Below are 27,547 nucleotides of genomic sequence, written 5' to 3'. Positions count from 1 at the left end.
CAGATTAATTTCATAGTAAGCATGTGTTTCCCGGAATGTCTATTATATCAGTCAAACACATTTCATGTACTCCTTAAAGAAGATTTGTTGGAAGAACAGCCTTTCCTTCAACAAAAATTAAAGTGGGTTTTTGCAGTGATGCCACTGTTCTCAAAAATCCTTTGTGTTCCTAAAAGGGGAGACATTATGCCCCATTTTACAAGATGTAAAATAAGTCTCTGAGTGTGTGTATGTTTCAAGAACTCACACTTAGCTGATGATTGAAATAAAGCTTGTTTGGCATGCTGTCCCGGGAGAGAGCCCTGAGCTCATAAGAACTCAGGGCTCCCTCCTGTTGTAAGATGAGAGGGGAGTTTGAGCTCAGGTAGATCTCAAGAAACTCCCCTGCTGTAGTAACTAATGAACAGATAGTGATTGCTCTTAAGAGTTAACTAAGTGCATGTCTATGGGGCCGATTTGGATTAGTCAATTAAGAAGTTGCATGTTTTTGAACGGTGGGAGGAAACTGGGGAACCCTGGGGAAAACCCACTCGAGCATGGGGAGAATGTGCAAACTCTAAACGTCGGCTGGTTTGGTAATGACCACAACCAAAGATGTTTTTGCTGTGAGGCAACAGTGCTAACCACTGGGCCACCTAGCCACCCATCTAGGAAAGGAGGAGTAGGGGTGGAAGGGGGATCTTTCAAAATGAAGATGACTATGGTATGAAACCTAGGGCATTTATGGTGGCTTAGGAGTCATTTGATTGGTAAATGATTGGTGACTTGCTTTAATTTCAAAAGGGGGCAGAGTTAAAAAAAAAACACACAAAATATCAAAAGGACTCTGTGACAAACTAAAAATGTCAATAGATGCATGATATGGTGTTCATTTGTGCATCCTAAAACTCCTAAAATTATTCTCTCCGTTGCTGACATTGATGCTGCTTTATTTTAATGATCTAGGTGCAAAGTCTAAAGCTCATGGGACAAAAGCATTAAGGGTGTGTCTGAATCCACTTGTGCTACTTTTAGGATGGAAAAATACAGTTCTCAATCTCTCAATGAGTTTTGGGTGTGTTTTGAGCATAATGTGCATTAAACCAATTAGAGTCTCATTTCCCATTCCTTTTAAGAGTCAGTTGTGTCGTGCTATAGCACATTTGCTATTTACATGGCAGATTTTGTAAGTGAAAAAACTGACCATCTGCAGCACGAGAATAAAGAATGAGGGCGTACTCACACTATGCTATACGAATCATGCCCAGGCCCGTTTCCTGGATCGTTTGAGAAGTGTGAGTGCTCTGAATCGGGCTCAGGCATGGTTCACTTGGCTGGCCCTGGCCCGGTTGGAACGGTTCACTAGGGCTTTGGCGTGGTACGCTTGTGTGTGAGCAAAACGTGCCTGAGTCCGAAAATAAAATCGAGAAGTGACTTTTTACGGGACTGTTTCATACGTGTTTATTAATCATTCTTAACTGTTCAATTAACGCAAACTGTCATAGATTATTAAAGACGCAATCCCCTTATTGCACGACATCTGCGCACCTGCAAACCTCCTAATACTTGCACCACGAGGACTTTATGATTGTTTATGAGCGGCAAAAAGTAGTTGATCTGTTCGGCGAAATATTTGACTGTGTCACCACATCCCAAACGACTAAAACGATATAACTAAAGAAATCCCCAATGTGCTGAGCGAGAGCGCTTACTGACCAGCGCATCATCGATGACGTAAGCGTGCTCAGGCTCGAATGTAATGTGAGTGGGAGCCGTCGGGGGAGAGGGACAAGTGTGCTTCGGCCCGGTTCAAGGCAACTGTACATAGTGTGAGTATGCCCTGAGCCCCCTCCATTCAGCCTCTTTACTTTCTCTTTACTCCTTTACTTTCGTGGATAAGGATACACTCCACTGAAGAGATTCATTAGCCTACATATTTAGTTTTATTTGTTAGGCGCAAATATTTGTTACAAAACGAATAAATGAACAATAATAACAAAGTGTGGTCAAAAAAAGAGTTATATCTAAACACATGTCCTATTCTTATAAGGTGATGCACACTTCTCCAAAACCTGACAGGTGCACAAATCTAAACGTGTTTTTATTAAAACAAATATAAATATGCATTTAATAAATAACACTAATAATAATAATAATAATAATAATAATAATAATAAGATTATACAAATGCAAACTGTCATGAATAAACTGAAAAAGCCCCCGACATGAAGAAGGCATGGAGGCAGTGGTTTTTATGTTTATGTAGAAAATAACTATTTTTGTAACGTTTTAATCCTTTTTTTCATATGTAAAGATATTTGTGTATTTCTGTACATCCTGTGTGTACTAAGCAATGTGTTTGCATTTTGGACCTGTATAGGTGCATAACTAACACACTTTGCGCTTGACTTTAGACCAGGTTTTAGTCGGTCAATGGTGCAGTCTATTTCAGTTCCTCAAAATAGCAACGTGCCAACAATGCGCCTTAAAACACCTCCTTTTTATACTAGAACACCCATGAGTCCACAAAGTGGCGCAAATTGATTTGCTATTTAAACAATGTGGCACAAAACGTGAAAATTAGGGTTGCGCTGGTCTAAAAATAGCAACAAATCGTGCCAAACACATCTTGTACCTTATTGTGTCAGGAATATGTTTGGGCCCATTGTCTTCAGCAGATACAGTGTAAAATCTCTAATGGTGCACGGCTGCTTCTCACTCAGGGCTGTTTATGCCACTGAGGAAGAGATCATCACTAATGGGTGGGTTTTCCTCCTCTGATGAAAAGTACAAAGGAAAAAAATGTCATGTTAAGTGTGATTATAAGAAATACAATAAACACATTTGTAATATTAGAGGCTCACACACTGTTGGCACACAACTATGTTTAAACAGCTTATAAAAGTGATTTTTAGCAAAATAGGTCACTTTAAGTGTGAAGAACATTTTTAAAATTCTAAGAAGTTTTAAAGAACATTAAAATAACACCAAAATGCATTTGTATTTAAATGTACGTTTGTAAAATGATAAGCTACATGGCTATTAAAGACTCCAAAAGCAACATATTATAATAAAAGACTGCAATATGCTTCAAATATTCAGAATAGAATGCAAATATTTTGAATTTCTGCAAATGTGTTTTTATTCATTACTTTTGCAACAATTTGTAAATTTATTTCACTAGTAAATAAATCTTAATGATTAAAAAACACTTCACATAGGTTTATGCTTTTGTGCTACAGAAATAATTAATCAAGATATCTGATACAAGACAATGATGCTATATGCCCTATGTACAGGGCATCGGTTGTCTATTTATAACATCAACTATGAGTGTATTGTCCCTGTTACATAAGTGATGGAATATTACTACCCATTATTATTAGCCATTGCAATGCTGAGCTATAGATTGAGAGCTAGAGGTTGTAAAAAAGCATTGCAGTTCATCAACACTGGTTCTTTGTCTTTAAAATTCATCACAATCACATCAAACTAAGTCAATAAATAACAGTCATACTGCATTTTCACTGATATTTTGTTTTGCTTTTATTTAAAAGAGCATCAAAGGCACATATTCCAAATCTCCATTTTATTTGTTTCTAAATAGTAGTAGCAAATGCACATTGTTAGTAACTGTACTAATGAGTTAAACAGTAATGATCTATTTTCATATTTCAGTGTGTGACGGAGCAGTGTTCTGTACTTGATCGCTGTCACAATGTGTCAGTTTAGCTGGATTGGTCACGTCACATCGACTGGTCCACAGGCGTTAACTCGATGTCACCGATCTACACAAGAGAAAGGAAATAGATATTATACAGGTATATGTTTAAAAAACAAATCAACCAATATTCTGCCTGGCAAGTACAATGCAGGAATTTCTGTTTTAGTATAAAAGCTAAATTATCATATCACCAATTTCCCTTTCATACCACGTGAAGTTTATTTATAAACTAATTTCAAGAGGAGCATGTGCTTATGATTGATCACAACCGGTCCTGTATTAACTAACACATGATTCACCAATCAAATGATTCCTAACTCACTATAAATAACCAAAGTTTCTTACTTTAGCTATCTTCGCCTTGAAGAATCCCCCTTCCACCCCTACTCCTCCACCTTTGCCTTTATAGGGCGGCACGGTGGCTCAGCACTGTTGTCTCACAGCAAGAATGTCACTGTTTCAAATCCTTAACAAGCCAGTTGTGGTATCAGTGTGGAGTTTACATGTTCTCTCCATGCGCATGTGGGTTTCCACCGGGTTCTCCAGTTTCCTCCCACAGTCCAACAAAACTTGTGTCAAAAGTGAATTGATCAATCTAAATTAGCACAGTATATCGCAATATAGCAATTTATAATCTGTCATCAGCTCTAAATAAGGGGTGCAAGGGTGTAGAATTAGCTAGCATGAATGGAAGAGATGTTTCCACACCAATATCCACAGATTATTAAAATGTCCCCACCAATACTTTAATCACCTCTAAAATAAAGTTATGCTTTATCGAAATTTGCCAGTCAGGCTTAGTGTGCAAGACTCAGGTGAAACATGGACATACAGTAAGCGGCTACATTTCAAAGAAAAGTGTCAGTCAAGTTCTCTACACGTCCACCATAATAGCATGGATGTGCAATTAATTAAAATTTTTTTTTTGATTTTGGCCTCCATGACAATTATAAAAAAAACAACAATCGAGATAAAAAGGTGCTTGTGTCATATGCCTCCCCCTTATCAGAAGTCTGTCTTCATTCCTTGTCAGAATAAAACCATCTAAATTTACTTTTGCACCATAAGACATGCTTGATTTACAGTTGTTTTTATTACTAATTGTATCTTTATTGTATTTGATGCTTAGAGAAGGAAAAGAACATGGACATGTAAAGTCATATTTTAGCTTAAAGTGCATAATGGCATTATTATTCTTGCAAAAATGTGTTAGATGTGGTGGTGATTATGCACAAATAAGCTCTCAGTAACCGGAAGTCTTTGTTAAACTACCTTTTTTGTCAGACATTCCTTTAACTTTACATTTAAATTTTACACTTTGGGGGGTTGGTGTCAAATTAGGTCCCCACCAATATCAAAAGCAAATCTACACCCTTGAGGGGGGAGCACTCGAGATCTACCTGAGCTCAAACTCCCCTCTTGCCCTGCAAATGGAAGGGAGAATCTTATGAGCTCAGGGCTCTCTCCCGGGACAGCATGCCGAACTCGCTTTATAATCAGTCATCAGCTAAGTGTGAACTCATAAAAGTAAAGGATATTGTAAGCAACAGCAACCTTTAAAGTTCCCATGAAATAAAAATAAAGTTTAGACGTTAGCATCAGTGTGCAAGTCATAAGTATGTCTATAATAAGCATGCCCCAAAACAGTGACAAAATTAGCATTAAGAATATATAAACACGCAGAGCTTGTGGTTTGTCACTTACACCATAATGGACAACCATTTACCTCATACTTCAGTTTCTCATCAACTTTTTTGACCAATCAAATGCTCACTAGCATCTCACATGTCCCGCCCCCTTCAAAACGTTTTTCATTTACTTTTCATTTGATGCCATTTACTGAGAGGTTCATCTAAAATGCATTCGATTAAAACGTTATTGGCTGTGAAGGGGAGGAGCTACGCTATGTCCCACCCTGTCTTCATGTTTCTGTTGAAACTACATCGCACATTGAACACAAATACACATTTCAAAGGACGTTTAAAGTGGTAAGTTCACCCTAAATTAAGTACTCTGTCATTAACTACTTGCCCTTGGGACTTACCTGAAATGGTCACACTTTACAATAAGGTTCATTAGTTAATGTTACTTAATGCATTTCCTAACATGAACAAACAATGAACAATACATTTACTACAGTATTTGTTTATGTTAGTTAACAATAGTTAATAAAAATACAGTAGTTCATTGTTAGTTCATGGTAACTCGTGGTGCATTAACTAATGTTAACAAGCATGTTTGGATGTTAATAATGCATTAGTAAATGTTCAATTATGATTGATAAATGCTGTACAAGTGTTGTTCATGAATAGGTAATGTTAGTAAATACATTAACTAATGAACCTTACTGTAAAGTGTTACCCCTGAACTCTTAAACAAATGAAGACATTAGTAATGAAATCTGAGAGATTTCTGTTTCTCCGCTAAAAAGTCTGTTCCCCCTAAAAACTGAAACTCATGAAGTCATCAACAAATTATTCAATCTGGTCTTCTAAAAAAACAAAGTCAATTAGTGTGATGAACAGATTTCATTTAGGCTTCTATTTACATTCAACCCCAGAACAGATGGATTAAATGAAGTCTGTTCATCCTATAATGTGATCAAGTGTCTTGAGAAGACTTAAAGCACACTGTCAGGGTTCATACACATTTTTACTACTAAAATTCGATGACTTTTCCAAAACTTTTAGGTAAATATTGATGATCTTGTTTCGTGTTTCAGGTAATGTCTATGTACACGCGGTAAATAAGAAAAAAATGCATGTTCAAACTTTATTACAGCATATGAAAAATATGTGAAAATACATGTAGTTTATATTTATGTTTATATTTATTTTTATATCTGTAAAAGAGATTTTAGAAACTATCTTGCTGTCTGTGGGAAAATGTTATAATGTTGGCTTGTGTTTTCACAAGACTTTTAGAAGATTAGTACAACTAAGCTTTTAGTTTCCACAGTATCTTACCACTGCAGTTAGAGAATGTTTCTGGACATGACACTCACAATGCATCTTAAACTACAGTGAAAGCGAGTGAAAGAGAGGCGAAGTTGAAACTGCTTTTGATTTTTGAAGTTATTGCTTTTGCAACTGAACTTTGCAAAGTTTACCCCACAGAGAAAACATTTTCCAGGTTTTCCAGGACCGGATGAACCCTGCTCAGTTCATGTGGATTCATCAGTTTCTAAACATTTTAAATAGAAAGAGTTTTGGTTAATGAATAAGAGGTTTAGGTAAATAATAAAAGGAACTTTCATCCTAGCTGCTAACTCAATACAGTCCAGTTTATTTGCTGTGTTTATATTATGAGTTTATACAGCTGTGTTATGTCATATCACACTTGTGAAAAGAGAACAAAACCAACTGGTGATGGAAAATATTATAATAACTGATATAATAAAAACCTGATCAGGTTTTTTTGCCCTCGAGTTCGAGTCCGAGTCATTTGATTTTGAGTAATACGTAAAAAAGAAAAAAGAAAAGTGAAGAAACCGATCCAGGATGCTCCTTATTTTTTAAGTAATTTAACTTTTTTTTTAATAATTAACAACTCTGTTACCAAACTGAGCACTTCTGTAAAGTAGCTTGAACAATTAAATAACATCAGTTCTTCACTTTTGGACTTTAGTGCAGCAGTAAATATAAAAAACTAATATAAAACAAACAGCAACTCAACTTACTGTAGGCAATACCAAGTTTACATATCTCACAGTTTGCCATGGCAATGTTGTCGTCATTAACTTTATAAAACCTCCAGACCGTAGACTCGAGTTTTCGGCTTCAAGCTGCTTCCGTGTTCTACTTTGCCGACATTTAACCATTAGAGTCTCTGCAGCAAAGTTAAGGCATGCCGCACACATTGCTGTTTCGGTGTGAAGTCAAGAAAGGTCTAACTCTGTGCCGCCCAATAACTATAGATGTGTGTGTCAGAATTATTAGCTCACCTTTGGATTTTTTTTTTAACAGAGCAAAAAAAATTTCACAGTATGTCTGATAATATTTTTTCTTCTGGAGAAAGCCTTATTTGTTTTGTTTCGGCTAGAATAAAAGCAGTTTTTAATATTTTAAAAAACATTTTAAGAACAAAATTATTAGCCCCTTTAAACTATATATTTTTTGATAGTCTACAGAACAAGCCATTGTTAACAACGTGCCTTACTACCATAACCTGCCTAGTTAACCTAATTAACCTAGTTAAGCCTTTAAAATGTCACTTTAAGCTGTATAGAGGTGTCCTGAAAAATATCTAGTCAATATTATGTATTGTCGATGTTTCCCAGTGATTATTTGCGGCTGGAAGGGCATCCGCTGCGTAAAACATATGCTGGAAAAGTTGGTTGTTCATTATGCTGTGGCAACTCTGGATTAATAAAGGGACTAAGCCGAAACTGAATGAATGAATGAATGAATTATGTACTGTCATCATGGCAAAGATAAAATAAATTAGTTGTTACAAATGAGTTATTTCAACTATTATGTTTAGAAATGTGTTGAAATAAATCTTCTCTCTGTTAATCAAAAATTTGTGAAAAAAAATAAACAGGGGGGCTAATAATTCAGGGGGGCTAATTATTCTGACTTCAACTGTATATACAGTTGAAGTCAGAATTATTAGCCCCCTTTGATTTTTTTTCTTTTTTAAATATTTCCCAAATGATGTTTAACAGAGCAAGGAACTTTTCACAGAATAATATTGATAATATTGTCTGATAATATTTTCTCTTCTGGAGAAAGTCTTCTTTGTTTTATTTCAGCTATAATAAAAGCAGCTTTTAATTTTTAAACACCATTTTAAGCTCAAAATTATTAGCCCCTTTAAGCTAAATTTTTTTTGATTGTCAACAGAACAAACCATCATCATAAAATAACTTGCCTAATTACCATAACCTGCCTAGTTAACCTAATTAATCTAGTTAAGCCTTTAAATGTCACTTGAAGCTGTATAGAAGTGTCTTGAAAAATATCTAGTCAAATAATATTTGCTATCATCATGGCAAAGATAAAATAAATCAGTTATTAGAAACAAATTATTAAAACTATTATGATTAAAAATGTGTGGAAAAAAATCTTCTCTCGTTTAATCAGAAATTGGGGGAAAAAATAAACAGGGGCTCTAATAATAGTAATTAGGCCCAATTTCCAATAACATTATCGGATCTGGACATCCCTAACAATAGCAATAATTGTTGAAACAATAATGATTAAAATGCCTGTTTTTCTGTCTGATTGGATGTAAAATAAGCACAGTCTATAGCTTTTTTTTTTTTTGAGTGAAGATAGGATAAAGAAACTTCTAAAGTTCTCTTTTATGTTTCAAAGTTGAACAAAAGTTTATAATAACATGAAGGTGATGATATGACAGTGGAACTTTCATTTTTGGTGAAAAGTGATTGGCGTTGCTTACTTGGACGTGAGGAGGAGCACTTAGAACATACACCACTGCATTGGTTATGTCATCAGCTTGCAGGCACTGTAAATGGGAGATTTAACCATTTAAACATGCAAGCAATCACTGTCAAAACGTTGTAATAGAATCAGAATGTGCCCGTACCTCACCACTATTATACATAGCAGCAGCCTTTTCTTGGTCATCACTAAAGAGTCGGTAGGCAAATTCTGTCTTCACTATACCAGGAGATATTCCCTGTTAAAGAAAGAGCGCTCTTAGTACCAAAAACAATAATCAAATCATTTAAATAAAGTGTTCTTCAATCTGCTCTTACTGTGGCACGTATGTGTGTCTTGGCCTCTCGTAACTCTTGTCTCAAACCTTCTGTGAGGGCGGTCACTGCGTATTTAGTAGCGGTGTAGAAGTGTCCATCAGCATAGTTAAGCACACGGTGTCCACAAATACTAAAACACATTTGATGATAATGCTTGCTTCATTGCTTGAATATATATATATATATAATGAGTGCAAAAATGTTTATTAAAACTCTTCATACCTGTTAATATTAATGATATGGCCGTCATCGACTTTTCTTTCCTTCATGGACTGGTAAGCCTCACGTGTGCACACTGCCAGGGCCATGACATTGACCTGAAAAATGTGGGTGTTTTACTATCATGCATATCACAAAATTAGCATGCTGATACATCAAATAATGATTATTTGCTATTGCTGAGCTACTTACGTCCATCATAGTCCTCCAGCTGCTGGTTTTGCCACTCAACAGAGGCTCTGGCAGAGCTAAACCAGCATTATTAATGCACACATCAACACCCTTATGTTGAGCCTTGATCCAGGAGAACATGGACAACACTTCATCCTCTACTGAAAGATCACATTTATATGGAAACAGAGCACCGCTGTATCCGCTACTGACACATTCAGCCGCCAGTTTCTGCAAAAGGAAAAGAGATCTTTGAGAATTACATTCCATGAAGGGAACAAAGTTTAAAACTATTGGCAGAAGGAGTGAACTTTTTGTATTGTTACTAATTTGACAGAATATATAACTTTAGTCATTTATTAGCCAGACATATTTGGTGTATTGATTACAATTTATATAACCACAATACAATTCATCATTCATCAAAAAGAAATATCTTTTGAATAAAAATTAGGGATGCCCAGATCTGATCCGGAATCAGAACTGATCACACCATTTCAGACTTGGTCGGGATCAGATGATATATATATATATTCGGCGACGCAATGGCACAGTAGGTAGTGCTGTTGCCTCACAGCAAGAAGGTCGCTGGTTCAAGCCTCAGCTGGGTTGGTTGGCATTTCTGTGTGGAGTTTGCATGTTCTCCCTGCGTTCGCATGGTTTTCCTCCAGGTGCTCTGGTTTCCCCCACAGTCCAAAGCCATTTGGTACAGGTGAATTGGGTAGGCTAAATTGTCACTAGTGTATGTGAGTGTGAATGAGTGTGTATGGATGTTTCCCAGACATGTGTTGCAGCTGGAAGGGCATGTGCTGCGTAAAACATGTGCTGGATAAGTTGGTGGTTCATTCCGCTGTGGCTACCCCGGATTAATAAAAGGACTAAGCCAAAAAGAAAATGAATGAATGGATCGGGTTTCAATATCGATAGATATTCAAAATCAAATGACTCAGACTGAAGGGCAAAACAATCTGATCAGGACATGCCTAGTTATAATTATATTTTTCATCACCAGGAGAGACAGAAATCTCTTAAGATTTAATGACTAGTGTCTTCATTTGTGTTTAAGAGTTTAGGAAAGCCCCAAAGGCAAGTAGCTAATGACAGTATTTTTGGGTGAACTTTACAATATAAACATTTGAAACGTTTTGAAATGTGAATTTTTGTTCGATGTGTTATGTAATTTTAACTCAAGGGCAAAAAAAAAGTAATCTGGACATCCCTATTATTATTATTATTATTATTATTATTATTACTATTACTATTATTATTATTATTTTATTTATTTTTTGTAAGAAATCTAATTTATTAACAAAATATTTAAATATCTGGGGGGGAAACTACACATTTATAATAGTAACAATATAACACTTAGTTTTACAATTAGATTAATTTGCATAAAAATACAAGCTTGCACAGAAACAAAAGTGTAAACCATAAATCAATGATAGTTTTGTGTATCAGAGGATGCCGTACTTCATTTACTGAGCACCTTTACTAAATGACTAAATTACTAAATGACTAGGAAATTTTCACAGTATGTCTGGCAATATTTTTTTTCTTCTGGAGATAGTCTATTTTGTTTTATTTTGGCTAGCGTAAATGCAGTTTTTAATTTTTTAATTAATTTTTTTTTTTTGGGACAAAATTATTAGCCCCTTTATGCTATTTTTTTTTCCCGTTACAATCGTTATACTATAACTTGCCTTATTACCCTAGCCAGTCTAGTTCACCTAATTAACGTTAACCTAGTTAAGTCTTTAAATGTCACTTTAAGCTGTATAGAAGTGTCTTGAAAAATATCTAGTCAAATATTATGTGCTGTCATCATGGCAAAGACAAATAAAAATAAATCAGTTATTAGAAATGAATTATTAAAACTATTAAGTTTAGAAATGAGCTGAAAATTTTTCTCTCCGTTAAACAGAAATTGGGGGGGAAAAATGAAACATTCTGACTTCAACTGTAGACTATAATTTTACACATAGCAGCTAGACCAATCTATTAAAAATAACAAATGAGTTGGTATGAGACAGCCCTTCTTCCCAAAATAAACATGAAAATTTCAAAGAATTCGCGTTTTGTATTCCAATACTGAAACTAGTAAAGCGCGGTTAAGTTGGTTTTGTTTTCGATATTCCTGACACATTCAGTGATACACGGCAATAACTCAAAAACCTCTTACCCTAAAAAGATTTAAAGTGTGTTTCCAACAAAAAGGCAAAGCTGGTTATGTTTCACAGCTGTCTTTTTCTTTTTTTCGCTCGACATTACGAGCACTGCTCTGTTTAAGCCCTCGCAATATGCATTCAGCCGGGAGAGCTCGCGCAGAGAGGAGCTCCCAGTAAGGGACCGTCGGAAAAGTGCATCTTTTTTTCGTTTTTTTTTTTTTTTTTTTTTTTGCTAAAATGACTTGTCATTCACGGTTGCATATGGGAACTTTCAGAACCTCTTCTTTTACCCTTATTGTAAAAAAAAAAAAAACATTAAAAATAGTTTTATAATCATCTTCAGGAAGCATTATGAAAAGGTTGTCAATCACTATAAGGGCATTTAAATTGCATTTCTTTTTACTTGTAGTGGCTGATTTGTCAATAAACAAATAAACCCAGTAAAAGAAGAATTAAAAAAATGCAATATCAGATGTTTTTATTACAATCTGTCTCTTCACCCTCAGTGGCTGCTTAATGAATTGCATTTCCAAAATATTTTTCTCTATAATAGCTTTTTTCAATCAAGAAGATACATACATATAAATACATACATATATATATATATATATATATATATATATATATATATATATATATATATATATATATATATATATATGAACTAGAATGTATCAATAGAATGATATAATCTACATTTTCATGTCTAGTGGTGACAATTGAAATTCACAACTTTTCTCTTTACCCCTAGTGGCAGACAAAGGAATTGCATGGCCTATCTGTTTATTTCAGGGAGACTGGCAAATAAAACTGGCATTATTTGATAGAATGCAAGGCGATTGTGGAGTTGCATGACCAAAACTAACCTTCTTTTTGTAATAGCTTTTTACAGAAGAGGAAGTGAGAGATAAAACTAGTGTTAATCGAATGAGTGCAATGCTCGACATTTTTCACAACCTTTCTTTTTACCCCTAGTGGCCGATTGTGGAATTGCATGACCAAAACTAACCTTCAGGAGAAGAAGTATGAGATAACACTAGTGTTAATCGATAGTGCAATGCTCAACATTTTTCACAACCTTTCTTTTTACCCTAGTGGCCATTTGTGGAATTGCATGACCAAAACTAACCTTTTTTTGCTTTTCACAGGAGAAGTATGAGATAAAAACTAGTGTTAATCGATAGAGTGCAAGGCTCGACATGTTTCACAACCTTTTTTTATTACCCCTAGTGGCTGATTGTGGAATTGCATGACTAAAATTAACCATCTTTTGTAATAGCTTTTCACAGGAGAGGAAGTATGAGATAAAACTAGTGTTAATCGATAGAGTGCAATGCTCGACATTTTTCACAACTTTTCTTTTTACCCCTAGTGGCTAATTTTGGAATTGCATGACCAATATTAACTATCTTTTTGTAATAGCTTTTTATATCAAGGAGACTGAGTCATAAATCCATTGTTATTCAATAGAGTGCAATGCTCGACATTTTTCACAACCTTTTTTTTACCCCTAGTGGCTGATTATGGAATTGCACAATCAAAAATAACTATCTTTTTGTAATAGCTTTTCAAAGGAGAGGAAGAATGAGATAAAACTAGTGTTAATCGATAGAGTGCAAGGCTCTACATTTTTCACAACCTTTCTTTTTACCCCTAGTGGCTAATTTTGGAATTGCACGACCAAAATCAACCATCTTTTTGTAAAAGCTTTTTATATCAAAGAGACTGAGTCATAAATCCATTGTTATTCAATTGAGTGCAATGCTCGACATTTTTCACAACCAATTTTTTTAACCCTAGTGGCTGATTAGGGAAGTGCACGATCAAAATAAACTAACTTTTTGTAATAGCTTTTTACATGAGAAGAAGTATTAGATAAAACTAGTGTTAATCGATAGAGTGCAATGCTCGACATTTTTCACAACCTTACTTTTTACCCCTAGTGGCTAATTTTGGAATTGCACGGCCAAAATCAACCATCATTTTGTAATAGCTTTTTATATCAAAGAGACTGATTCATAAATCCATTGTTATTCAATAGAGTGCAATGCTCGAAATTTTTCACAACCTTTTTTTACCCCTAGTGGCTGATTAGGGAATTGCACAACAAAAAATAACCTTTTTTTTGTAATAGCTTTTCGCATGAGAGGAAGTATGAGATAAAACTAGTGTTAATCGATAGAGTGCAATGCTCAACATTTTTCACAACCTTTCCATTAACCCCTAGTGGTTAATTTTGGAAGTGCACGGCCAAAATCAACCATCTTTTTGTAAAAGCTTTTTATATCAAAGAGACTGAGTCATAAATCCATTATTCAATAGAGTGCAATGCTCGACGTTTTTCACAACCTTTTTTTACCCCTAGTGGCTGATTAGGGAAGTGCACGATCAAAATAAACTAACTTTTTGTAATAGCTTTTCAAAGGAGAGGAAACATGAGATAAAACTAGTGTTAATCAATTGAGTGCAAGGCTCGACATGTTTCACAACCTTTCTTTTTACCCCTAGTGGCTAATTTTGGAATTGCACGGCCAAAATCAACCATCTTTTTGTAATAGTTTTTTATATCAAAGAGACTGATTCATAAATCCATTGTTATTCAATAGAGTGCAATGCTCGACATTTTTCACAACCTTTTTTTAACCCTAGTGGCTGATTAGTGAAGTGCATGACCAAAATTACCCATCTTTTTGTAATAGCTTTTCACAGGAGAGGAAGTGAGGGATAAAACTAGTGTTAATCGATAGAGTGCAAGGCTCAACATTTTTCACAACCTTTTTTTACCCTTAGTGGCTAATTTTGGAATTGCTTGACCAAAATTAACATTATTTTTGTAATAGCTTTTTATATCAAAGAGACTGACTCATAAATCCAGTGTTATTCAATAGAGTGCAATGCTCGACATTTTTCACAACCAATTTTTTCAACCCTAGTGGCTGATTAGGGAAGTGCACGATCAAAATAAACTAACTTTTTGTAATTGCTTTTCACATAAGAGGAAGTATGAGATAAAACTAGTACTAATCGATAGAGTGCAAAGCTCTACATGTTTCACAACCTTTCTTTTTACCCCTAGTGGCCGATTGTGGAATTGCATGACCAAAATTACCCATCTTTTTGTAATAGCTTTTCACAGGAGAGAAAGTATGAGATAAAACTAGTGTTAATCGATAGAGTGCAATGCTCGACATTTTTCACAACCTTTCTTTTTATCCCTAGTGGCTAATTTTGGAATTGCATGACCAAAATTACCCATCTTTTTGTAATAGCTTTTCACAGGAGAGAAAGTATGAGATAAAACTAGTGTTAATCGATAGAGTGCAATGCTCGACATTTTTCACAACCTTTCTTTTTACCCCTAGTGGCTAATTTTGGAATTGCATGACCAAAATTACCCATCTTTTTGTAATAGCTTTTCACAGGAGAGAAAGTATGAGATAAAACTAGTGTTAATCGATAGAGTGCAATGCTCGACATTTTTCACAACCTTTCTTTTTACCCCTAGTGGGTGATTGTGGAATTGCATGACCAAAACTAACCTTCTTTTTGTAATAGCTTTTCACAGCGAAGCATCTGGCACGTAAAACCAATGTTGATCAATAAAGTGTGATGCTCGACATTTTTCACAACCTTTCTTTTTATGCCTAGTGGCTGATTAGGGAATTGCACAACCAAAAATAACTATCTTTTTTTAATAGCTTTTTATATCAAGGAGACTGAGACATAAAACTAGTGTTAATCGACAGAGTGCAAGGCTCGACATTTTTCACAACCTTTCTTTTTACCCCCAGTGGCTGACAACGGAATTACATGACCAAAATTACCCATCTTTTTGTAAAAGCTTTTCACAGGAGAGGAAGTATGGGATAAAACTAGTGTTAATCGATAGAGTGCAAGGCTCTACATTTTTCACAACCTTTCTTTTTACCCCTAGTGGCCGATTGTGGAATTGCATGACCAAAACTAACCTTCCGGAGAAGAACTATGAAATAAAATTAGTGTTAATCGATAGAGTGCAATGCTCGACATTTTTCACAACCTTTCTTTTTACCCCCAGTGGCCAGTTGTGGAATTGCATGACCAAAACTAACCTTTTTTTGTAATAGCTTTTCACAGCAGAGCATCTGACACGTAAAACCAATGTCGATCAATAAAGTGTGATGCTCGACATATTTCACAACCTTTCTTTTTACGCCTAGTGGCTGATTAAGGAATCGCACGACCAAAATCAACCATCTTTTCGTAATAGTTTTTTAAATCAAAGAGACTGATTCATAAATCCATTGTTATTCAATTGAGTGCAATGCTCGACATTTTTCACAACCTTTTTTTTACCCCTAGTGGCTGACTATGGAATTACATGACCAAAATTATCCTTCTTTTTGTAATAGCTTTTCACAGGAGAGGAAGTGAGGGATAAAACTAGTGTTAATTGATAGAGGGCAATGCTCGACATTTTTCACAACCTTTCTTTCATCGCCTAGTGGCTGATTAGGGAATTGCACGACCAAAAATATCTATCTTTTTGTAATAGCTTTTCACAGGAGAGAAACTATGAGATAAAACTAGTGTTAATCGATAGAGGGCAATGCTCGAAATTTTTCACAACTTTTCTTTTTACCGCTAGCGGCCGATTGTGGAGTTGCATGACCAAAACTAACCTTCTTTTTGTAATAACTTTTTATATCAATGAGACTGAGTCATAAATCCAGTGTTATTCAATAGAGTTTATTGCTTGACATTTTTCACAACCTTTCTTTTATCGCCTAGTGGCTGATTAGGAAATTGCACGACCAAAATCAACCATCTTTTTGTAAAAGCTTTTTATATCAAGGAGACTGAGAAATAAAACTAGTGTTATTCAATAGAGCGCAATGCTCGACATTTTTCACAACCTTTCTTTTATCCCCCAGTGCCTGATTAGGGAAGTGCATGATCAAAACTAACCTTCTTTTTGTAATAGCTTTTCACAGCAGAGCATCTGACATGTAAAACCAATGTTGATCAATAAAATGTGATGCTCGAAATTTTTCACAACCTTTCTTTTTACGCCTAGTGGCCGATTGTGGAATTGCATGACCAAAACTAACCTTCCGGAGAAGAAGTATGAGATAAAATTAGTGTTATTCGATAGAGTGCAATGCTCAACATTTTTCACAACCTTTCTTTTTACCCCCAGTGGCCAGTTGTGGAATTGCATGACCAAAACTAACCTTCTTTTTGTAATAGCTTTTCACAGCAGAGCATCTGACACGTAAAACCAATGTCGATCAATAAAGTGTGATGCTCGACATTTTTCACAACCTTTCTTTTTACGCCTAGTGGCTGATTAAGGAATCGCACGACCAAAATCAACCATCTTTTCGTAATAACTTTTCACATGAGAAGAAGTATGAGATAAAACTAGTGTTAATCGATAGAGTGCAATGCTTGACATTTTTCACAACCTTTCTTTTTACTCCTAGTGGCTAATTTTGGAATTGCACGGCCAAAATCAACCATCTTTTTGTAATAGCTTTTTATATCAAAGAGACTGAGTCATAAATCCATTGTTATTCAATAGAGTGCAATGCTCAACATTTTTCACAACCTTTTTTTTACCCCCAGTGGCAGATTGCGGAATTGCATGACCAAAATTACAACATTTTTGTAATAGCTTTTTATATCAAGAAGACTGAGACATAAAACCAGTGTTAATCGACAGAGTGCAATGCTCGACATTTTTCACAACCTTTCTTTTTACCCACAGTGGCTGATTGTGGAATTGCATGACCAAAATAACAACATTTTTGTAATAGCTTTTTATATCAAGGAGACTGAGAAATAAAACCAATGTTTTTCAATAGAGTGCAATGCTCAACATTTTTCACAACTCTTCTTTTATCCCCCAGTGGCTGATTAGAGAAGTGCACGATCAAAAATAATGATCTTTAAGTAATAGCTTGTCACAGGAGAGGAAGTGAGAGATAAAACTAGTGTTAATCGATAGAGTGCAATGCTCGACATTTTATACAACCTTTTTTTTACCCCCAGTGGCTGATTGTGGAATTGCATGACCAAAAATAACCTTCTTTTTGTTAAAGCTTTTTATGTCATTGAGACATACACATAAAACAGTCTTATTCAATAGAGTGCATTGCTTGACATTTTTCACAACCTTTTTTTTTACCCCCAGTTGCAGATTGCGGAATTGCATGACCAAAATTAACAATATTTTTGTAATAGCTTTTTATATCAAGGAGACTGAGACATAAAACCAGTGTTAATAGACAGAGTGCAATGCTCGACATTTTTCACAACCTTTCTTTTTACCCCCAGTGGCCAATTGTGGAATTTCATGACCAAAACTTACCTTCTTTTTGAAATAGCTTTTTATATCAAAGAGACTAAGACATAAAACTAGTGTTAATCGATAAAGTGTAATGCTCAACATTTTTCACAACCTTTATTTTTACCCCCAGTGGCTGACTGTGGAGTTGCATGACCAAAATGAATTATATTTTTGTAATAGCTTTTTATATTAAGGAGACTGAGACAAAAAAATCTGTGTTAATCGATAGAGTGAAATGCTCGACATTTTTCACAACTTTGTTTTTTACCCCAGTTGCTGATTTTGGAGTTGCATGACCAAAATGAACCTTTTTTTTTGTAATAACTTTTTGTATCAAAGAGACTGAGACATAAAATCAATGTTAATCAATAAAGTGTGATGCTCGACATTTTTCACAACCTTTCTTTTTACCCCCTGTGACAGGTTGGGGAATTTCCAGAACAAAATTAGCCATTTATTCATTCATTTTATTTTTGGCTTAGTCTCTATTATTTCTAGGGTCGCCTCAGTGGAATGAACCACCAACTTTTCCAGCATTTGTTCAGCGCAGTGGATGCCCTTCCAGCCGCACCCCATCATTAGGAAACATCCACACACACACACTACGGACAGTTTAGCTTACGCAATTCACCTATACCAAATAATTTTTGGACTTGTGGGGGAAACTGGAGCACCCAGAGGAAACCCACTTGAATATGCAAACTCCACACAGTAATGTCGAGCATTGCACTCATTCGATTAACACTAGTTTTATCTCTCACTTCCTCTTCTGTAAAAAGCTATTACAAAAAGAAGGTTAGTTTTGGTCATGCAACTCCACAATCGCCTTGCATTCTATCAAATAATGCCAGTTTTATTTGCCAGTCTCCCTGAAATAAACAGATAGGCCATGCAATTCCTTTGTCAGCCACTAGGGGTAAAGAGAAAAGTTGTGAATTTCAATTGTCACCACTAGACATGAAAATGTAGATTATATCATTCTATTGATACATTCTAGTTCATACATATACATACATATATATATATATATATATATATATATATATATATATATATATATATATATATATATATATATATATGTATGTATGTATATATATGTATGTATATATATATATATATATATATATATATATATATATATATATATATATATATATGTATATATATGTGTATATATATATATGTGTATATATATATATATATATGTATGTATATATATGTTTGTTTATATATATGTATATATATATATATATATATATATATATATATATATGTATATGTGTATATATATATATATATATATATGTATATATATATATATGTATATATGTATATATATATATATATATATATATATATATATATATATATATATATATATATGTATATACATACATATATATATATATATATATATATATATATATATATATATATATATATATATATACATATATATATATATATGTATATACATACATATATATATATATATATATATATATATATATATATGTATGTATATACATATATATATATATATATATATATATACATATATATATATATATACACATATATATATGTATGTATATATATGTATATATATATATATGTATATATATATATATATATATATATATATATATATATATATATRTRTATATATATATATATATATATATATATATATATATATATATATATATATATATATATGTATGTGTATATATATGTATGTATGTATATATATATATATATATATATATATATATATATATATATATATATGTATATATGTATGTATGTATGTATATATATATATATATATATATATATATATATATATATATATATATATATATATATATATATATATATATATATCTTCTTGATTGAAAAAAGCTATTATAGAGAAAAATATTTTGGAAATGCAATTCATTAAGCAGCCACTGAGGGTGAAGAGACAGATTGTAATAAAAACATCTGATATTGCATTTTTTTAATTCTTCTTTTACTGGGTTTATTTGTTTATTGACAAATCAGCCACTACAAGTAAAAAGAAATGCAATTTAAATGCCCTTATAGTGATTGACAACCTTTTCATAATGCTTCCTGAAGATGATTATAAAACTATTTTTAATGTTTTTTTTTTTTTTACAATAAGGGTAAAAGAAGAGGTTCTGAAAGTTCCCATATGCAACCGTGAATGACAAGTCATTTTAGCAAAAAAAAAAAAAAAAAAAAACGAAAAAAAGATGCACTTTTCCGACGGTCCCTTACTGGGAGCTCCTCTCTGCGCGAGCTCTCCCGGCTGAATGCATATTGCGAGGGCTTAAACAGAGCAGTGCTCGTAATGTCGAGCGAAAAAAAGAAAAAGACAGCTGTGAAACATAACCAGCTTTGCCTTTTTGTTGGAAACACACTTTAAATCTTTTTAGGGTAAGAGGTTTTTGAGTTATTGCCGTGTATCACTGAATGTGTCAGGAATATCGAAAACAAAACCAACTTAACCGCGCTAACAAAGCGAACTATTGAATCGATATTGTCCAACTCCCAAACTACAAAATCTTCTCTTAAATAGACCTGTTCAAATAAACCTTTCACCGTCCTCGCATTAAGGATTACAGTTTTACATAGGCTACTTGGTCCGTGTACATTTTGTTCATTTGTTTTCCATTTTCAAACGGAATAAAGGAAATGGAGAAAACGGCCGTTTTTCCGTTTTTCTTTTGCTCACGAGAAAACGAAAAAACGAGATTTTGGCTGGATTTTCGTTTTTTGGTTTAGGGTAGGAAAACGGATAAACGACTTTAAAATTCATTTTACACATGTAGGCGGTGCTGAAACGCCCACTTTCCTCTAATTGGTCAACCAAATCTGCGCTCGTGACGTCACCCTCAAAATAAAAGCCTTACACGCAGGCTTTTAATTATTATTATTTAATTATATATTAACTAAGTTTAAATATTCTATCATTTGAACCACACACAGTTAGCAGGCTTACATTCATTGCGTATGTATAAATTAAATAAAAACGTAAAGCAGTATTCTTAGACATTTGTCATTAAAATAAGGTCATAGTTCACTGCCAAGCTTCTTGCTGCTGTGCACCTGATGCTGAGCAAAGATAGCCATTTCCGAGGAGCACCTGGTTTGCATGATTGTTTCAGAGCAAGGGCTTTATAATGATAATAATAATAATAATAATAATAATAATAATAATAATTATTATTATTATTATTATTATTATTATTATTATTATTATTATTATTATCAGTTACTAGTGTTTTTATTGTTTGGTGTGTGTTTTTTTCTTTTTAATAGTTGTTAGCAGAACCAGAATAAGAACACTTTGGGCCCTGCTATAAAAACAAAGGGTACCATTTGTTTTCATTTATTTCTTCCTATTTTAATTATATATTGTAATTATTTATATGATAATTAATACTATTTTATTGCAACGCCAAAGTAGGCCTGTCTTATTATTATTTTTATTATTAAATTTGCTGTTATTGTAGGCTAGATGGCAGGCTTTAAATATTTTAAATAACATTTACTCATAACCTTACTAATTCCAGAGCCGAACCTAAAAAAGTTTAAGTGCAATAAGCCTGTACAATAAATGGAGCCGCAATGCATATTTATAGCGCATTCTTTCACTCAACAATTATTGCTGGAATAATGAAATAAATTTCAAATTAACTAATTAAACACATTATAGTTGATTAAAAAAATTGTGTCTAGTAGTTCCGACAAACAGATGAGCTCGCTACATGTGTGTTGCGCTAATAATTTGACATTTGCTCTTCTTGAGAAAGTGCTAGAGCGGGCCCTGCTATTTCACATATAAGGTTAGTGATACATATTTTAAATTAGTATTGCACATTATTCATTCATTTTCTTGTCGGCTTAGTCCCTTTATTAATCTGGGGTCGCCACAGCGGAATGAACCGCCAACTTATTTAGCAAGTTTTTACGCAGCGGATGCCCTTCCAGCCACAACCCATCTCTGGGAAACATCCACACATACACACACACTTATACAGTACAGACAATTTATCCTACCCAATTCACCTGTACCGCATGTATTTGGACTGTGGGGAAAACCGGAGCACCCGGAGGAAACCCACACGAACGCACTACACTACTGAATTAGACACACAATCTCAAAAAAAAAAAAAACTTGATGCTTATTTACATTATCTAAAGTCATTTCTTACGAGGTAGGATCTGTTGTTGTATTATATATTTTCGTTTTAATATGCAAATAATTTTCTTTAATTTGTAATAGGCCTATTGTCCCTCATTGCATAAAATAATCAGCCTTTGTATTCAATATGTTTGTAAATTATCCATCCAGTTTGACGCAAGCTAAACAACATTTTGGCCTGTTTTGCTTATTAAATGAGTGATTTTCACGGAGAAACAAATCATCCATCCACACAGTTTTGTATAGGACCTGTGTGAACAAAAATATACACTTCATCATAGCCTAAAGGAAAATGTATCTGTTTAGAACCAATTTTGTGTTGTATAATTAAAAATATTAAAAATGCAATAAAAAAAAAAAGGAATAACATTTGAAGTGTAATGCTTCAAAGATCCAATACGCTGCATGCAGAGCCAAAACAAAAACTGGTTTGTTTGTTTAATAAAATAATAATATGAAATTAAAGTGAAATAGTTCCATAACCTGTATTATAACTGTTGTCACCCTAGATGACAAATCATCCGTTGCGCCGGTCAGTTTCACCTTTAATCAAGAATGTGCCAGAACCAAATGAGAATATTTACAGATTACCTCGGAATGAGACCTCGGTCTGTGAAGGATGCAGAACACAGAAACTCGTTGAGAATCGAGATGCATGTTAGATGTTTTATATCCCTTTGGTATTGTAAATAAACAACAAGTTTTTATAGAGATTGTGTCATGTCTTTTCTTTGACGCACGCGCTGACAGCCCCGAAAAGGCGCCTTTATTTAGCCTGTAGCCTAAATAATAGTTTAGATTTTATAACATATAATGTTACATTACTTTAAATGTATAATGTTTTTTTAATATTTATGGATTATATAAAATATATAGTTTATATAAATGCGCTCTGATCATTCAAGGATCATAATGCGTTGCATATTCTTCTTATTCTTCATTATGGTTGATCCGTAAATTGTGTATTTTATAAACTGATCGTTTATAAGGACTAAGCTATTAATAACTGTAATTCCTCGAATGGAAAAGTCTTAATTAAAGAAAAAGAGAACTTAATTCGACATATGCATATAGTGCGCTTATTTCTGCGCGCATCGCGCGCTTTACCGAATTACCTTTTTTATTTTTTATGCACTATAAATGCATCTGGCAGCACCGAAAAGGGCAAATGCCAAGTTATTAGCGCAGCGCACAGACAGCTAGCTCGTCTAGTCTGAACCAGGGGTTTTCAAACTATTCATTGCACACCGATCCCATTGCATTTTATTTAGGATAAATCGCTTATTTAAAATTAATTAATTAAAAGGTGCGTACTCTCCAATACACCACTGAATTATAGTGTCATAATATTTAATAATTATAATTAAGATAGACACCTGACCTCCATTTAATAAACAATTTATTTGCCATACTCTGTTAATTTGAAGTTTAAAGTTTAAATCATTTATGTTAAACTTAAATTATTTAAAAACTTAAAAAGACTTAAATTTAGTCATTTAAGACATTTTAGGTCATAAGTTTACATACATTGACCGTTGCATTTAGTAGGCCTATTCTGGTCTAAATAAGCTTTTTGCATCTTAGGTGTTTACAGACACAAATTAAGCAGTTTATACATTTAATGTTACTTTGAAATTACTTTTGATGCAAGAAATAATCCTAAATAGTTGAAAGTGTTAACATATTCTTGAAATGTAGTTATTTTATAACTATGAAATTTATTACTAAACAAAGTGAATCATTATGAATTTGCCAAGAAATAATCCACTTTACCACTGTAAAGCAATGCCCCACACTCACTAGAACGGTAGAACCTGGACTGTATGATATGTTCTGTATGTAAAATGGAGAAAATAAGCAAGATGCGCAGTCTCATGCAGCCTTAGTGAAATATAGCGCGTCACAGCAATGAACTAAAAATAAAACCACCCTTGAAATGCTGGCGATCTTAATTTTTTCAGCCTACACTGACTGAGAATAATGTTGCACTATTTTATTAACAAATAATTAGAATGTTTTTTTTCCATCAACACATTCATCATTACTTTTGCCTGTGCAAGTTTTTTGCGCGCGCTTGAGCGCGAAGGCATCTATTTTCAGGTGCAAGATGCCACTTTGGGTGGCACCAGCACACTCTGCCACACCTGTGGCTATGTCCCTGCTACAATAATAATAACAACAACAACGACAAAATAATAACAAAAAATAATAATAATAAGACAGGCCTACTTTGACATTGCCATAAAAAAGTATTAATTATCAAATAAATATTTACAATAGGCTAAAGGCATATATTAAATTAAAATAGGAGAAAATCCAATAGAAACAAATGGTACCATTTATTATAGCCCCATGCAGGGTCCAATGTGTTCTTACAACCATTGAATAACTAAGTAAATAATAACAATACTAATAATAATAGGCCTAATAATAATAATAATAATAATAATAATAATAATAATTATTATTATTATTATTATTATTATTATTATTATTATCATTATAAAGCCCTTGCTCTGAAACAATCATGCAAACCAGGTGCTCCTCGGAAATGGCTATCTTTGCTCAGCATCAGGTGCACAGCAGCAAGAAGCTTGGCAGTGAACTATGACCTTATTTTAATGACAAATGTCTAAGAATACTGCTTTACGTTTTTATTTAATTTATACATACGCAATGAATGTAAGCCTGCTAACTGTGTGTGGTTCAAATGATAGAATATTTAAACTTAGTTAATATATAATTAAATAATAATAATTAAAAGCCTGCGTGTAAGGCTTTTATTTTGAGGGTGACGTCACGAGCGCAGATTTGGTTGACCAATTAGAGGAAAGTGGGCGTTTCAGCACCGCCTACATGTGTAAAATGAATTTTAAAGTCGTTTATCCGTTTTCCTACCCTAAACCAAAAAACGAAAATCCAGCCAAAATCTCGTTTTTTCGTTTTCTCGTGAGCAAAAGAAAAACGGAAAAACGGCCGTTTTCTCCATTTCCTTTATTCCGTTTGAAAATGGAAAACAAATGAACAAAATGTACACGGACCCTACTTTTTTTCGTCAGCAAATTTCATTCCTCATAAGTTTTATCATTTACCTTAATTTGTTCCACGTTTCTGGCACATCCGACCACCTTCATGCCATGCTGGACAAGAGATTTTGCGATTGCAGCTCCTATTCCCACTGAAGCTCCAGTGACAAGAACAACTCTGCCTCTCCAGCGATCCATTACAGTCTTGGCAAAAACTCTTTACAGCTGAACTGCTTGCCGTCTGCAGTCCTCGGAATGAATGCCTTATGTAAACGAACACTCCCTGACTGTCCAGCCAATAGAAATGCGCCACTTAAACAACAGTGTTTTATTTCACCTTTGTCTTTCTTTGGCACGAATATCTGTAAATTTCACTAATCAAGATGACTAATCAAAGTGCTAACACACTTCCATGTGGTCAGTAACGCTAGCATGCAGATAATTATGCTTTGAAACTCTAAAAAACATTTGGGGGAAATTGCCGTTTTTTTTGATGTCAGTTGTTTAAATACATCGTTTGAAATTTGCTAAACGTGTCCAGTCTGTGCAATAATTTAGATTTTACCTTTCTGGCAGAATAATTTAAAGATATCGTACAACAAAAATGGAAATTTTGCTTTTATTTGCTTCCCTCACAGGGCATCTAAGTGTTTTCCCTCCTCCTCAATCATCACAAGCTCAGTTTTAATTTAGTTTTTTCTGTTGACAAACTTTCATTTCAATTAATCACCAAGACCCATTGTTTTAGCAAAAGTCATCTTTATCATCCTTGTTTGGCCTAAAGGTGAGTGAATTAAAGGGATTGTTCACCAAACTGAAAATTCGGTAACACTTTACAATAAGGTTCATTAGTTAATGCATTCACTAACATGAACTAATCATGAACAACACATGTACAGCATTTATTAATCATAATTGAACATTTACTAATGCATTATTAACATCCAAGTCTTTGCTTATTAGTTAATGCACCATGAGTTAACATGAACTAACAATGAACTACTATATTTTTATTAACTGACGGTAACATGAACAAATACAGTGGTAAATGTATTGTTCATTGTTTGTTCATGTTAGTAAATGTATTAATTAACTTTAACTAATAAACCTATTGTAAAGTGTGACCGAAAATTCTGTCATCAAAGCTGTTTTAGTTTTATTTCCTCTGCCAAACACAAAAGAAGACATTTACTCTAGAAAGCGGTAACCACCGACTTCACTATTTGTTTATCCTACTATGAAAGTCAATGGCTATTTTCAGCTTTCTTGAAAATAGTCTTTTGTGCAGCAGAAAAAAGAAACTCATAAATGTTTGGACCCACTTGCTTGATCCACAAATGCTCAATCAAAACCTTTTAAAATCCTAAATCAATTGCTGGAGGAAGGATGACACCATGCCTAAAGTATTTCTTTTAGACAGGTAATGTTATGTTTTAAAACTATTTGTCACACAAAGCTAGATTTTGAGGTGTTGCGAATGGTTTATATGCACAGAAGTGTTGTTCAGCCATTGAAATCCGCCAAAAAATTAATGAGACTATTTTCAGTTTTTATAATGGACCTTTTACAGTATCGATAATGTAGTTTTTTTTTTTTTTCAGTTTAACAAAAAATCTGTAAATAGCGCTATTCCTCCTAGCCTGGTTTACTGAGGTGAAGTTGGTTTTATATTCACATTGGGTTATTTCTGAACAATGATAACCTGTGATGCCCTCCCTATATTGTTTACCATACTACTGCACATGTGAATATTCTGTCCCAAATAAAATATAAGTATGACTTAGTAATACAGTAAGTGTAATTCCTGCACACTGCTGGCCAACCACTTAGCATGACAGTATTCGCTTTATGACACAGCGTGTGAAAGAGTGAGATCAGCAATCATTGAATGCGTGAAACATTGCACATTATGACAAGTTTTGCTTGCTACACAACTGAAGACATGCTAGATATAATACAGCTTTTCATTCAGGGTTGTTATTCTTTTCGTA

At 33.8% G+C, this 27,547-nt stretch overlaps 1 protein-coding gene and 1 long non-coding RNA gene across 2 annotated transcripts in view; one reads left to right on the top strand and one right to left on the bottom strand.

Moving 5' to 3' along the window:
- Positions 1–27,547, top strand: part of LOC141377804 (uncharacterized) — a 304,437-nt gene that overhangs the window by 221,770 nt on the left and 55,120 nt on the right. The window lies entirely within an intron of this gene.
- dhrs11b.2 (dehydrogenase/reductase 11b, tandem duplicate 2) lies at positions 3,501–25,817 on the bottom strand. Its single transcript, NM_001002696.2, has 7 exons — positions 25,623–25,817; positions 9,837–10,046; positions 9,648–9,742; positions 9,426–9,555; positions 9,254–9,346; positions 9,107–9,172; positions 3,501–3,767 (listed from the first exon to the last, which is right to left on the bottom strand). The coding sequence occupies exons 1-7, from the start codon at positions 25,752–25,754 to the stop codon at positions 3,726–3,728; spliced, it is 768 nt and encodes a 255-aa protein (NP_001002696.2). The 5' UTR covers positions 25,755–25,817; the 3' UTR covers positions 3,501–3,725.

This window comes from Danio rerio, chromosome 15 (genome assembly GCF_049306965.1).
Source record: "Danio rerio strain Tuebingen ecotype United States chromosome 15, GRCz12tu, whole genome shotgun sequence".
NCBI classification, from domain to species: Eukaryota; Metazoa; Chordata; class Actinopteri; order Cypriniformes; family Danionidae; genus Danio; species Danio rerio.
This window is presented reverse-complemented; position numbering and strand designations above follow the sequence as displayed.

What these genes read in the sequence shown, in the direction of transcription:
- dhrs11b.2 (NM_001002696.2), bottom strand. Translation starts at nt 25,754, where the DNA reads ATGGATCGCTGGAGAGGCAGAGTTGTTCTTGTCACTGGAGCTTCAGTG. An exon ending in GCTGGAGGACTATGATGGAC is followed by an intron (nt 9,743 to 9,836) that starts GTAAGTAGCTCA and finishes CACATTTTTCAG; the next exon opens with GTCAATGTCATGGCCCTGGC. An exon ending in CTATGTATAATAGTGGTGAG is followed by an intron (nt 9,173 to 9,253) that starts GTACGGGCACAT and finishes TCCCATTTACAG; the next exon opens with TGCCTGCAAGCTGATGACAT.